The following is a 12,494-nucleotide window of genomic DNA, read 5'->3' as shown; positions in this document are numbered from 1 at the left end:
CCCCGCTCCGGACCCGCGAAAGGACGATTTTCCCGACCGCCGCTCTTTTAACCCCGAATCTCCCCAAATCCGCCCAGGGATTCAACTCAACCCCGATCATGGATCATGCCTGGAACACTGCTGCATACGGCCGCGCATGTGCCGGTTGCGCACAGGCAAAATGCAAGTGTCTCATCACAGAAGCAGGTGGCAGCTGTGCAAGGCACGTCTTTCTCCAACTGACGGACGCGGACACGGACAAGGACTGACGACGTACTGTAGATGCCGTCGCTTAAACCGAGACTGTCGACCGGCACCACGGACTCGGAAAATGAACCCTGTCCGCAGCTCCGCTGCTGCGAAGACAGCTCAGTTGGAGCGGAGACTCGATGAACTTACCTCCCTGCTTCAGGCAACAGCACAGCCAAGCTCAATCCCGGCGGACCCCCCCTTATCGGATTCGGGGTTTAGCAGTACTTCCCACGCATCTCCACAGTCGCAAACGCATCCCCAGCCGCAGCCGACACTAGCGAATGTACCTCAAGCTGAGGCGAGGCTGCCGGACGTCTTTAATCTTCGTACAGAGGACTATGAAGTACTGGACAGCTTTCGCCTGAATAGGCTACCCTCGCTGCCATTTATGTATATCCCGCCTAACACCAATCCGGAAACGATCAAGTCGCAGTACCCGTTTTTGTGGCACTGTATGGTCACGTTGTATTGCAAGGACACGCCACGTCGATATGCTTTGCATACGGAGCTTAAATCGAAGGCTGCCCAGGCGTTGCTGGTGAATTGCGAGCGGAGTCTTGATTTGTTGCTCGGGGTTTTAACCTATTTGACATGGTGAGCATACTTTCTCCGTCATAATGAGGTATACTGACCCGGTAGGGTTGGTTTCGAGTGTCAGCCACGAAAGGCCTCTCTCGGCCCGTACATGCAGATGTTGGCCGGTCTGGTCATGGACATTGGGCTGAACAGGCCGCCCCCGGTTTCACCAGACATGCCCGGCTTGCAGTTCATGAAAATCGGACCGGGCCCGGCCTGCAAACCATGGGTATCGCTGGTCCGGACAATGGACGAGCGAAGGGCTGTCGTGAGCTGTTTTCTCGTGAGCTCTGCGTGAGTATCTTGTCTTTTTAGCTATACAGTTTCTAATCATCCAGCCTCTCTCACACTCTGGGCCGAAGCGACTCCCTCCGATGGACGCCGTATATGTCAGAGTGTCTAGATATCCTGGCGCAGGCAAACGAAGTCCCGGGCGATGCCTTGCTGGTTAATCTCGTCCGAACACAGCTGGTCGTCGACAAGATAATCACCGACCTCGGCTCGGACTGCGACGGGATCAAAGATCGCGACTCCGCAAAAGCACCAATATCCTTCTACATCAAAGGACTGCAAGCGCAGATTGACAATATCCGAACCTCGATTCCCCCCGAGCTAGCCCAGAACAGTGAGCCACCGTCTACAGCACCCAAGACCATCACCGCTGACACTATCTAGAAACTCTAACTCTTCACCTACATCACGCCGAAACGGCAATTTACGAACTGGCCATGACAAAGCCCTCCACATCTACCGACGATTTCTCCCTCACCCGCCTCGACCAATTGGCCACATGCCTCTCGGCCGTACAAGCCCGCTTCTCAATCCTGTTCACCCTCCCCGACACCGCGTTCGCCTACTTCCCATCTACAATGCTCTTCCCGACAGCACACTCCTTAATCGCCCTCCTCCGACTCTCCACATTCGAATACCCCGGCTGGGATCTCGCCGCCGTCCGACAAACTCTCGACATCCTCGCCACAACGCAGCGCGTCGCCGACAAAATGGCCCAAGTACCAACCACACTAGGAATAAAGAACGACCCGAATGCGCGGGAAGGAGAATTCGATTGTTTCACCGGCGCATCGCGAGTGCTGAACGGGCTGAGAGCGACGTGGGCGGCTAAATTACCAGAGTTGACGCCTCAAGCTCAAAACCAGGCTCAGCCTCAAACAGCGGCCAATCCACCGGTCGCTCAGGCCCAGACCCAAGAACAAAACCAAGCGCAATTGCAAATGCAACTGCAGCCACAAGATTTTGACCAAGAGCTTGTCGACACTTGGCTCTCGGCGCAGGATGTAGCTTGGCTGACGGATTTCCCGCTGTACGGGGGTGGGCTTTGGGGGAATTAGATCGAGTTTTGGTGCGTATAGCGAGTTTTAATAATCATCCTCGATACCTAATGAATGAGTCAATGCCACGTAAGACCTAGACGAAGAGTACAAAGTAAGTCGAGCGAAAAGAGCACGAGTCATACTAAGAAGGGACGGAATTGGCCCAATCCCGCCCGGAGATAATCGCCGGGATGTAGTGTCGAGGAGTGTGGAGAGCTGCCCATACGGGGCTTGCTTAAGCCCGTCGGGTTTGAAATAGAAAATAATGATTCAGGGATTATCAGATTAGATTTAAGAGCTGGCCTGGCGGCTGTTTCTCGGTTTTGTTACATTCGATCCATATGCACACCATGAGCCCCCGAGACGAACGCTCTTTACCGGTTGCGCACGAGAAAGATATATCGGCTGACATGAGCGTCATGAGTACCTCGCGCTCTTCTCTATCTCTTTCGAGCAAGGAGAAGAGAGAGGTAGAAACTGCGACAGCTGGAGAGAATGCGCCCAAATCGACTACTGACAGCCCAACTTCTGCCTTGGGCGAAGGAACCTCGCCTACAGGGGAAGAATGGCTCAGTGGGATCCCGTTGTTCCTTGTTATTTCAGGTGTCACGCTGGTTGTGTTTCTGATGTTGCTGGATACGTCGATTATTGCGACGGTGCGTTACCCTTTGGAATGGGAGTGATACCTGGTGGTGCCTAGAAGGGTAGTGGCTAACAGACTTGGAACGAGGACAGGCCGTCCCGAGAATCACGAACCAGTTCCACTCGCTGGAGGATGTTGCTTGGTATGGGAGTGCGTATACACTTGCTTGGTATGGTGCCCTTCTTATGGAATACGATTTCTGGGTACTGACGATATTAGCTGTGCTCTGCAACCTTTGACTGGGAAGTTCTATACGCATTTTAAGTCGAAGGTATTGCACTTCCTAACCAGTCCTGAAGCACGAGATTAACTGAGATGTAGATCGTCTTCCTTAGCTTCTTTGCTCTGTTTGAACTCGGTTCTCTCATATGTGGCGTCGCGAACTCCTCTAAGATGTTGATTGTCGGCCGTGCCATCGCGGGCATGGGTACATCGGGGATGGTCAATGGAGCGTTGACGATTATTGCTGGTGCGGTGCCAATGCATAAACGGCCTGCGCTGATTGGGATTATGATGGGACGTGAGTGACGCTGCTGCACTTGACCTCTATAAACCAAGCTAACAAAGCAGTCTCCCAACTTGGTCTCGTCCTTGGCCCCCTCGTCGGCGGTGCCTTTACCACTTACTCGACCTGGCGATGGTGTACGTCCCTCTCACACCTTGAACCTCTCTCCACGACTAATATGATATGGCTATAACAGGCTTCTACATTAACCTCCCCATCGGCGCCCTCATCGCAATCCTCCTCCTCTTCACCCGCATGCCCGAACAGCGCATCAAACCCCCAGCCCTAACCATCCTCCCAACGCTCCACAAATCCTTCGACCTAATCGGCTTTGTCCTCTTCGCCCCAGCAGCAATAATGCTCCTCCTCGCTCTCGAATACGGCGGAAACGAATACCCCTGGTCCTCGTCCGTCGTCATCGGCCTTTTCGTCGGCGGCGGCGCAACAGCACTCGTCTTCCTCGCCTGGGAATACCACAAAGGAAAGGACGCAATGATCCCGTTCCACCTTGTCACGCCCAGGATCGCATATAGCAGCTACATAACCATGGCGGCGCTGTTCGGCGTCACGATGGTGAATGCTTACTACCTGCCGATCTACTTCCAGGCTGTGAGGGATCATTCGCCGCTTATTTCGGGGGTTGATCTCCTGCCGCAGATCCTGGCGCAGCTTGTTGCGGCTGTGACGAGTGGGGTTCTTAGTGAGTTCTCATCATTGTCCTTTCTTGTTAAACCAGGAGTGTGGGGTGCTAACTGGGATATAGTTGGAAAGCTAGGCTTCTACCTCCCCTGGGCTCTCGTCGGCGCTGTGCTAGCTGCTATCGGTGCAGGGCTGCTGACTCTGCTCACGCCCACGACATCAACGGCCGCGTGGGCCGGGTATCAGATTCTGCTTGGTCTGGGTAGAGGAATGACAACACAGCCTGTATGTAAACTCTCTCTTTATTCTTTCCCTCCCTCCCTCCCTCCCTCCCTCCCTCAACCCGAGGGCCTCCTCTGTTACAATGCACTCCGTCTAACAAGATATCCAGCCCATGCTCGCCGTCCAGAACAACATCTCCCCCGACGACGTCTCAACCGCCATGGCAATCCTAACATTCAGCCAAACATTCGGCGGGTCAATCTTCCTCGCCGTGTCCTCCGTGATCTTCACCGAGGGCCTGAAGTCGCAGATCCCCGTGTACGCGCCGTCAATTGACCCCAACGATGTCATCGCCGCTGGCGCAACGGGGTTCAGGGAGCTGGGCATGAGCGCAGATGAACTTTGGGGAGTGCTGAGGGGGTACAGTGAGAGTGTGGGGTGGGTGTTTTATTTGCTGGCGGCGTTGTCGGTGCTGCAGTTTGGGGCCAGTTGGGGGTTGGGGTGGGTTGATTTGAGGAAGAAATCGACGGATGGCGTAGCTGTGGCGGCGCCTGCTGGGGATAAGAAGAAGGTTGGGGATGAGGAGGCGGGGGTTGTTTAGTGGGAGGGAGGGGGTTAGGGAGGGAATAGGATGTACGGGATATGCTTAGAGAATCTACACTCACATATACAAAGACATAGACTAATTTTGTTAACGAATGATGATCGTCTCAACTATACTGCTTTACAGCTATTTTGATACACGGTGCTATGGTCCATACATTAAACTGAGATCATTGTCACAGGAACCGTTATGTGGTCTAACTAATACCTTCCCGCTTGTAAATTACATGGTGGAGCGTAGCTGCCCAGGATAAGCTTCCATTGGAATTCATTCGAGCTTGTTTTCGCAGGCTAACAAAAAAACCAAGGGTACAAGTACGGGACATTACGCCACTGGGCCGGAGAAGCACAAGTTTAGTGCTGTCGGAGGGAGTAGACGGCCATACAGGTAGGGCATGCTTTCTGTTCTGCCTGAGGCATTAACTGCCGCCTGGGGCATCCAGATAACTGCTATCACGTGGCCATATTGTAGTCACGTGCGCATATCCATCCAGTGGACCTTGCGAGAGCTTCAGGTCCGCTCTCTGTCTACTAAATCCCCTCCTTTTCCCAAGCTCTGTCAATTCTCTTACTTCAAATAATACCATTCTCAATCTATCCGCCGCATGATCCCACGATTCTCCCAATTCCAATACTGCGACCGCCACACGACAAACAACACCTCCCACCCCTCCAAATCTCCAAAATGAACACAACCTTCCAAACCGCCCTCTCCACATTCGAAACAAACCTCAACACCCTAATCAGAACCCTCACAACAACACCCACAGGCTCCGGGGCCCCAGCCGCAGCGTTGAACCTCCTCTCCGCCGACGACACCCTCTCATCCACAATCGACACGCTGAAACAGCACCAGGCGAACCACGCGCGGATCCTGCAATTACGCGCCGAGGCACAATCTCTCGAAGATCGGGTCAAAGATATCGTCCGCTTGGTCGTACGGTATGAAAAGGATATAAGGGAGACGTGCGGCGACGAGTCGGATAGTTCAGATGAAGATGAGTTCGAGGAAGACACGAACATGGACGGTGGAGAGGGAACACAACTGCGAGGCTCACGACGAAGGAACGAAATCGACTACAAACTCCTCCTCGACTTTGCGCGGCGTATCAGCAAATATAACCACGAAGCGGCAGCGGATGCGGCGGCAGGTAAGACGAGGAAAATAGGGCAGGATACAGAGATGACCGGCGTGAACGGTGGCACGCCCGATGCGGAGCCTGTTGCGGCTGTTACGAAGGAGGCTACGTCTTGGCTGGATGAGTCGGCGGATATGACGCGGCAGGTGTATATGCTACCGTATCCGATGGAGGACCGTATACGCCTGGGCTTGATGGGGCAGATACAGCTTGCTGCGGCGGAGGGGCGGCCCGGGTTTGATCCTGACCAGGAGGTGGAGAGGTTGATTCGCGAGGCGGAGGGGGTTGGTGTTGCGGATGCGGTTGTGCCTGCGCCGGTGGGCGAGGATACTGTGAGGGTCAATGAGGCTGCGAGGGCGGCCGTGAATGCTGGCTCGGCTGCGACTGGGGTGGTTGGAGCGCCGCCACCGAAACCGAAAGCAACGCTTGATCTGGATTTGTATGATCCTGATGAGGATGATGATTGATTTCTAACGCTGCCCCATACATGCTGAATGAAAATCAGAGATACAAACATTCAATGAACGAACATTCCAAACATCTATGACCTCCTAATACAATAAAATCTACCCCCCAAACCACCGCGCAAGACAACACAAATACAACCAGACCCCAACCCCCGAAGCTAGTCACCAACTAAACGCCCTCCAACTCCTCTCCTCCGCCCTCCGCCCTCCGTACCCCCTCAACCTCCCTCTCCAACTTCTTAATCATCCTCTCCTTCGCATCAACCTGCCTCACCAAAGGCCTCAACTCCAGAACCTCCCTCTGCAGCAGCGCAAACGCCTCCTGCAACTGCATCGCCTTCGCACTCGCCGTCTGCAGATTCGCATTCATCACATAAACCGTCTTCTCCGACCCCTCCAACTGAATCTTCTGATGCTGGTTCTCCCGCTCCGCAGCCACCAACCGTCGCCTCAACATCGAAATCTCATCCTCAGCCTCAGACAGCCGAGACGCCTGCGCTTCAATCGTTTTCTCCGCCGCGCGCAAGTCCCGTTTTATCGCCCTTGCGTGGTCCAGCTGCGTGTTTGCAATGTCGATCTGCTGATTCGCGTCCGCGACTCGGTGTAGGTATTGGCTGTTTCTCAGCTTCAGTTCCCAGGCTTGCGCGCGGGCTTCCTTCAGTTCGGTCAGCGCTTCCTGCCGCGACATCTCGGTGAGGAGTTTGCGCGGCTTGTCGTCTTCGATTCGGCCCTTCCGGCGGAGGAAGGTTGTTACGTTGGCGACGGAGGAGAAGGTCGCGCCGGCGATTTCGTCTCCGGATGCGGATGATGATGGTGAGGGGGAGGGGCGCGCGTTCGCATTTTCGTTTGCGTGTGATCGGGTCTGGTCCTGTTCCTGTTCATGTTCCTTGCTAGGCTTGCGCTTTGACTTTGGCCTCGGCGTGCTGGTCTTCGCGTTTCCTTTCGCTGTAAGAGGGAGCAGTGGGGTTGAGGTTGAACGAGTCGGGGACGTTATCGCTTTGCGCTTCTTGCTCGGTTTGTGCACCACCTCTGCCTGCGCGGAGTTAGTGTTCGTGCTTGTGGGCTCGCGGTGGACGAAGACGAATTTCCCCTTGGATTGCTTCCGGGGCTGTTTGGTGCTGCGGTTCTTTTGCTTCTCCAGCTGCCGCATCTCAGGCCCAACGTCCATGTCCACGTTCGCGGTGCGGCAGAAGTCATACTCCGCGTCCGTGCCATTCTCACTCTCAATATCGGTTTCTGAACTTGGCTTCGAACCCGAGGCTGAGCTCCGCTCTGACCCTGAGGCTGACGTGGACGCCGACGCCGACGCCGCAACAACCTTCTCCGATGCCGAGTCGTGCTTGAGATACGGCTTGGGCGTTGACTTTCGTCCCCTTCCCCTCCCTCTCCCCCTCTCTCTTCCCTGTTCCCGCTCCCTCTTCTCCAAGAAGGGATCCTTCAGAATCGTCCCCATCGCCATCTTCTCCTCGTCGCCAGTCTCATTCTCAGTCTCCGTCTTGGCTTCAGTCCTAGCTTCAGCGAGGACTTTCCGAGGCGAGCTCGAGAGCTCCAGGAGCTCGACGGCGGCGGTATCATCCTGATGCTCGGGCGTCGAGTCTGGCTCCTGGGGCGTGGAGGACAAGGGGTCGTAGAAGCCGAGGGAGGAGACGGAGATGGGGTTCTGGGAAGAGTACAGCTCGTTGTAGACGAAGACCATTTTGGCGGATTATATTGATTGTGGTTGTGGTTGATTGTGGTTGTGGTTGATTGTGGTTGTGGTTGATTGTGGTTGTGGTTGATTGTGGTTGTGGTTGATTGTGGTTGTGGTTGATTGTGGTTGTGGTCGATTGTGGTTGTGGTTGATTCTGGTTGGGTTGATTTTGAGTGTGCTATGGCAGACTTGTTGGTAGAACTAGTTGGTGTCGATTTCTGAGAATCCAGTCCAGGTTCAAGTTCAATGTTTTGTTTCGAGTGGGAGAAAGGTACTTAAATATCTTCTTATACCAGACCTAGCCTCCTTGAAACGCGCACAAAGAGCATACACCGACTCGTGTTATCGCCTTCAAACCAACGTACCCCTTCCATTGACCTTCTCCCCGTGGCGCCAAGTGTACTACCACGCTTTGTCGTCGATCAAGTATGAACCCATTGTATCCGTATGAGCACCAAAGAAAGATACGTTTCGAGATGGTAGAGAGCGCATTGTTACTCTTTGATGCCCGGTCTCAGGGCGAGATTCTGTGCGACGGGCTACAGTGTCTGGACCATCGGGTGGCTTTATGTCGTGCAGTAGGCTTGCATGGAGGTGCATGAATGAGTCTCGAGTCGATTTGATCTTCCCCCCCTCTTCGTTCAAGGATCGTCTTTGTAGTCGCCAGAAGGGATATGTCTAGCAGAAACCAACGACGACGACCCGACGCTGGTGGCAATGCAAATCCTCGACGGAAGGGAAGATACCTACGCCTGCAGTGCTCTCAAGGAGGTCTTTCAGTTCAACTGAGTACTGGTCGAGAGTTGTACTATCCTCGATCCAGTTGAGCATATCGTTGGTATACATAATATAGAAACATTGCCGACGACCTCTATGTATGTATTCTACTAGGTAGTCTCTTGATATCTACTGTATCAGACCTCCAGCTCCGACTACGACGACCTCAAACCCTCCGCGTCCCCGGCGGCCCCAAATAACTCCCCCTAACCGCACCCCCCGTATCAAGAACAATCTTCTCCAGATAAACCTCCGGCGAATTCGCCCTCCACGTCAAAACATGTTCACCAACCCCAACAGAGCCCAAAACAACCTCTCTCGTCCAAACCGCATCCTCAATCTGCTCCGTCCACGTATCCGGGAGCTCACCCGCCGTTTCAGGCTCCGGGAGCAGGTGCGTGAAATTCGCCTTTTGCGAGTCAAGCGTAAGGGAATACTCCATCGGCAGGTCCGGATCCGTATCGAGGTTTTGGGTGAAGTACAGCGTTGCTGTGAGATTCGCCGTGGTGTTGAAGAGGTAGATGGTGTATTCTAACGCTGCGGTTTGCATGGCGGTGGCGGGTGATTCCCGGGCTAAGGTGTAGGGTCTTAGTGCGACGGCGCCGGAGGTCGTGCGCGTGCCTAGGTAGGGGAGGGTTTCGAAGTGGAGTTCTTCGCTGCCGTTGGTGGAGGACTGGTAGTCGGCTGCGTCGATGGAGATATACCCTGCCGTGGCGGGGAATCCGTGGAAAGACGCTGGAAGGTCCGGGCGGTTCTGCACGGGGACGAAGAAGTTATCGAATTTCGGTAATGTGTCGTAGTGGACCGCTATCGGGACGGATTCGTTGAAGGCTGCTGGGACGTTGGCCCAGTCGATCGAGACACGGAGGTTAATCTGCGGATTCTCGCGTGTGAGGTTGCCTTCGGCGGGAACAATCTTAAGCCAGGGGTATGGAATCTCCAGCGAGAACGATATGGGCACGCGGTGGTCGCCACGATGGAACAGCTCGACGGTCTGAGATTCCGGGCCATACGGATCAAAAAGCGGCAAGCGAGCGGCGCGAGACCCCTCTGTTGGGTTCGACGGATCGCACGACTCACAGACGTAGGAATGCCTGTTTGCGCTATTTGAGCCTTCGGTGTGAATACCCAGGTTCCCGAGGTTGTATACGAAATTCTGGCGCAGCGGGACGAAGGAGATGTTCTGGATGATGTCGCGGGATGGCGCGAGCCAGGTCTCCCACTGCCACTGCTCGAGTTTGGACTGCTCGAAGAAGCCGTCCCATTTGCCGTCTAGGAGGGTGTTGTACTGCTCTAAGAGGTCGGAGTCTGTTTCGGCGTCGGCGAGGATCTGCTCGGCGATGGCGTTTGCGGAGTTGCGGCGCTGGATGGCGTATTGCTGGTTTGTTCCTTGTTGGAGGACGATGCGGTGGTAGAGGTGGCCGGCTTTGATGGGGTATTCGACTAGGTGGAAGAAGGCGGGGTGGTGAGTTGATGGAATTTGTTCGCTGACGTTTGTGACTCTTTTTGAGAGATTGTCCCACTCTGCGAGGACGCGGTCGAGTTCGTTGTAGTTGAAGGCAGCGTACGTCAGGGACGTGGTGGATTCGTACTTGCGCCTTCCGATGAGGCGACTGTGCTCTAAGAGTATCGAGGCGACATCCTCTGCAACGTCGGACCCGAGCTCTCGAGCGGCAAAAGCTTCCAGGTATTGTGGGATAAAAGAGTAGTCAAAGTGGGAAGAATCCCAAGCAAGATCCAGCGCAAAGGCCAGAGGTAGCTCCATGGGCTTGATATCAGCAACATTGAAGACCCAGATACGATCAACCCCTCGGTCGAGAGCTTGCTTTAGCTCCTTGTACACCTTACCCTATTACACTGTCAGCGAGAGTTCACAGCAGCAGAGATCGACGAACCAGGTTGTTGGTATTGTGCCACTTATAGCTTTTAGGCCTCCCAACATACTCAAAATGGTAGTACAGCTGTTCAGGATAGTTAGCATTATTCAGTCACAGATTCAAGGACATACCCCAATACCACCCGGTCGAGCTGCCTCCTCTGCGTTCGGCAGCCGCATGATATTCCCCCAGTTATCATCGGTAAACATAAGCGTCACATCCTCGGGGGGGTTCAAGCCAGCAGCATAGTACGTCGCGACCTCCTTATAGATTGTCCAGACCTCTAAACACAATTAGCTGGATCGAAAACTAGCCAGCAAGAGACATAACCTACGGTTCGCCGCCGTCTCATTCCCATGATACCTAGCCAAAATCTCCCTTTCAGTCTCGATCACATCCTCCAGAATCGCAATCGGGTCCTCCCCACTCAGCGCACTATCACTGGCACCCCGCATCCCCAAAGTGAAATACGTTTCATTCTGCCCTGCTCGGCGAACACCCTCTTCCAGGAACTTCGTTACGTTGGCCTTGTTAGACCCCCAATCCCACTCACCTGTCTCCGAGGCATTCCACTCATTCGTCGCGCGCTGCATGGGCTCGTGGTGGCTGGTAGAGACCACAATGCCGTAGTCGTCCGCTAGCTGCTGGTTGTTCGGGTCGTCTGTGAAGAAGATGTTTCCCGGTCGCGGAACCCAGGAGGCCCACATGGCTGGCCAGATGTAGTTGCCTTTTAGGCGAAGCAGTAGATCGAAGACGTGGGTGTAGAATTCTGAGTCTAGGGGGTAGTGGTCGACACGATGTTTTTTGGACCACCAGCCAGCAAGGCCCGGGGCTTCGTCGTTGATGAAGATTCCACGGTATTTGACGGTTGGCTCGCCGTGCGTGGTGGTGACCGGCAAGGCATATATGGAGTCATGCTGGGTTGTTGGTACGTCTGCCCACCAGTGGTATCTGTCACTGTAAGAATGAGCGACAATGGAGAGCTTGGGAGGTATCTTACGGAGACTGCCCGCTCTGCTCAGAAAGCGTGTACAAGCCGTAGACAACAGCCCGTCTGTCACTGCCAGCGATCACCAAGGCGTCTTTGCCTGTTAGGAAATCCGTCACCACCGTCGTTCGAAAGGTCTCCCATTTGCCCCTTATGTCGGTGACATCGAGGAGTCCTCTTTTTTCTAATCCTTTGATGAGTGCGGAATCAACGGTGGCAGCGATAATGGCAGTGTCCCGAATACTGATGTTCGAGAGCTTATTCTCGCTGACTGCAATTGGACGTGGTAGGTGACCTGTTATCTTCTCGAAGTCGTCTGCAACACTTCTCATTGCAATCTCAATGGCAACCGGATCATCCGCGTCGTAAACGAGAGCAGCCTGGTGGATTGGGATTGCACCGGGTTGCGGTGAAAATGTCACAATCTTTTCCTCCAAGAGAGCCAAGCATTGCGTCAAAGCAAGGAGCCATATACCGACGTGCAGAACGGAGAACAACATGACTGCTGCGCTCTAGGAAGCCCAAAGGACCGACGGGGTATCATGAGCCAAATATATACCCCGATCAATACCCGACAGGGTCCAGCAGAGGCCGATCCGGGGTATAAAGATCCATCAATCGGGGTGAAGAGCGAAGATCCAAAGCCATGTCGATCGCGAATGATTTGCAAAAAGGGTCTTGGATCGGTTGAACTCGTTGTGGCCAAGGAGGGTTGAATTCAACCGAGGGCGAAATCGCAGCTTGGCGAGCCGGTGCTTCCGGTGGGGTGCATGAGAATATCCGAAGAAGAGCCCGCATTGATGTCT

General features: G+C 54.3%; 4 protein-coding genes across 4 annotated transcripts; 3 read left to right on the top strand and 1 right to left on the bottom strand.

The window, feature by feature from the left end:
* Positions 1–85: 85 nt before the first annotated feature.
* BJY04DRAFT_191050 (fungal specific transcription factor domain-containing protein) lies at positions 86–2,229 on the top strand. Its single transcript, XM_073711584.1, has 4 exons — positions 86–825; positions 871–1,101; positions 1,146–1,432; positions 1,483–2,229. Exons 1-4 carry the CDS (start codon positions 137–139, stop codon positions 2,154–2,156), a joined length of 1,881 nt encoding a protein of 626 aa, XP_073570401.1. The 5' UTR covers positions 86–136; the 3' UTR covers positions 2,157–2,229.
* A 319-nt stretch (positions 2,230–2,548) lies between these two features.
* Positions 2,549–4,748, top strand: BJY04DRAFT_208003 (MDR family MFS transporter; the record flags this gene model as incomplete). Its single annotated transcript, XM_073713932.1, has 8 exons — positions 2,549–2,794; positions 2,874–2,950; positions 3,001–3,052; positions 3,103–3,301; positions 3,352–3,423; positions 3,483–3,986; positions 4,050–4,210; positions 4,317–4,748. 8 exons carry the CDS (start codon positions 2,549–2,551, stop codon positions 4,746–4,748), a joined length of 1,743 nt encoding a protein of 580 aa, XP_073570400.1.
* A 687-nt stretch (positions 4,749–5,435) lies between these two features.
* BJY04DRAFT_219057 (uncharacterized protein) lies at positions 5,436–6,356 on the top strand (the record flags this gene model as incomplete). The annotated part of the gene is made up of 1 exon (XM_073716480.1): positions 5,436–6,356. One exon carries the CDS (start codon positions 5,436–5,438, stop codon positions 6,354–6,356), a length of 921 nt encoding a protein of 306 aa, XP_073570399.1.
* Positions 6,357–8,989: 2,633 nt separating this feature from the next.
* BJY04DRAFT_228238 (uncharacterized protein) lies at positions 8,990–12,188 on the bottom strand (the record flags this gene model as incomplete). Its single annotated transcript, XM_073718797.1, has 5 exons — positions 8,990–10,672; positions 10,719–10,784; positions 10,832–10,983; positions 11,035–11,651; positions 11,701–12,188. 5 exons carry the CDS (start codon positions 12,186–12,188, stop codon positions 8,990–8,992), a joined length of 3,006 nt encoding a protein of 1,001 aa, XP_073570398.1.
* Between the last annotated feature and the right edge of the window lie 306 nt (positions 12,189–12,494).

The sequence above is a fragment of the Aspergillus karnatakaensis genome (genome assembly GCF_047715665.1).
Source record: "Aspergillus karnatakaensis strain CBS 102800 unplaced genomic scaffold BJY04scaffold_29, whole genome shotgun sequence".
NCBI classification, from domain to species: Eukaryota; Fungi; Ascomycota; class Eurotiomycetes; order Eurotiales; family Aspergillaceae; genus Aspergillus; species Aspergillus karnatakaensis.
Note: the sequence above shows the minus strand (reverse complement) of the source record. Positions and strands in the feature narration are given on the sequence as shown.

What these genes read in the sequence shown, in the direction of transcription:
- BJY04DRAFT_191050 (XM_073711584.1), top strand. Translation starts at nt 137, where the DNA reads ATGTGCCGGTTGCGCACAGGCAAAATGCAAGTGTCTCATCACAGAAGC. An exon ending in GTTTTAACCTATTTGACATG is followed by an intron (nt 826 to 870) that starts GTGAGCATACTT and finishes CTGACCCGGTAG; the next exon opens with GGTTGGTTTCGAGTGTCAGC. An exon ending in CCCCGAGCTAGCCCAGAACA is followed by an intron (nt 1,433 to 1,482) that starts GTGAGCCACCGT and finishes GACACTATCTAG; the next exon opens with AAACTCTAACTCTTCACCTA.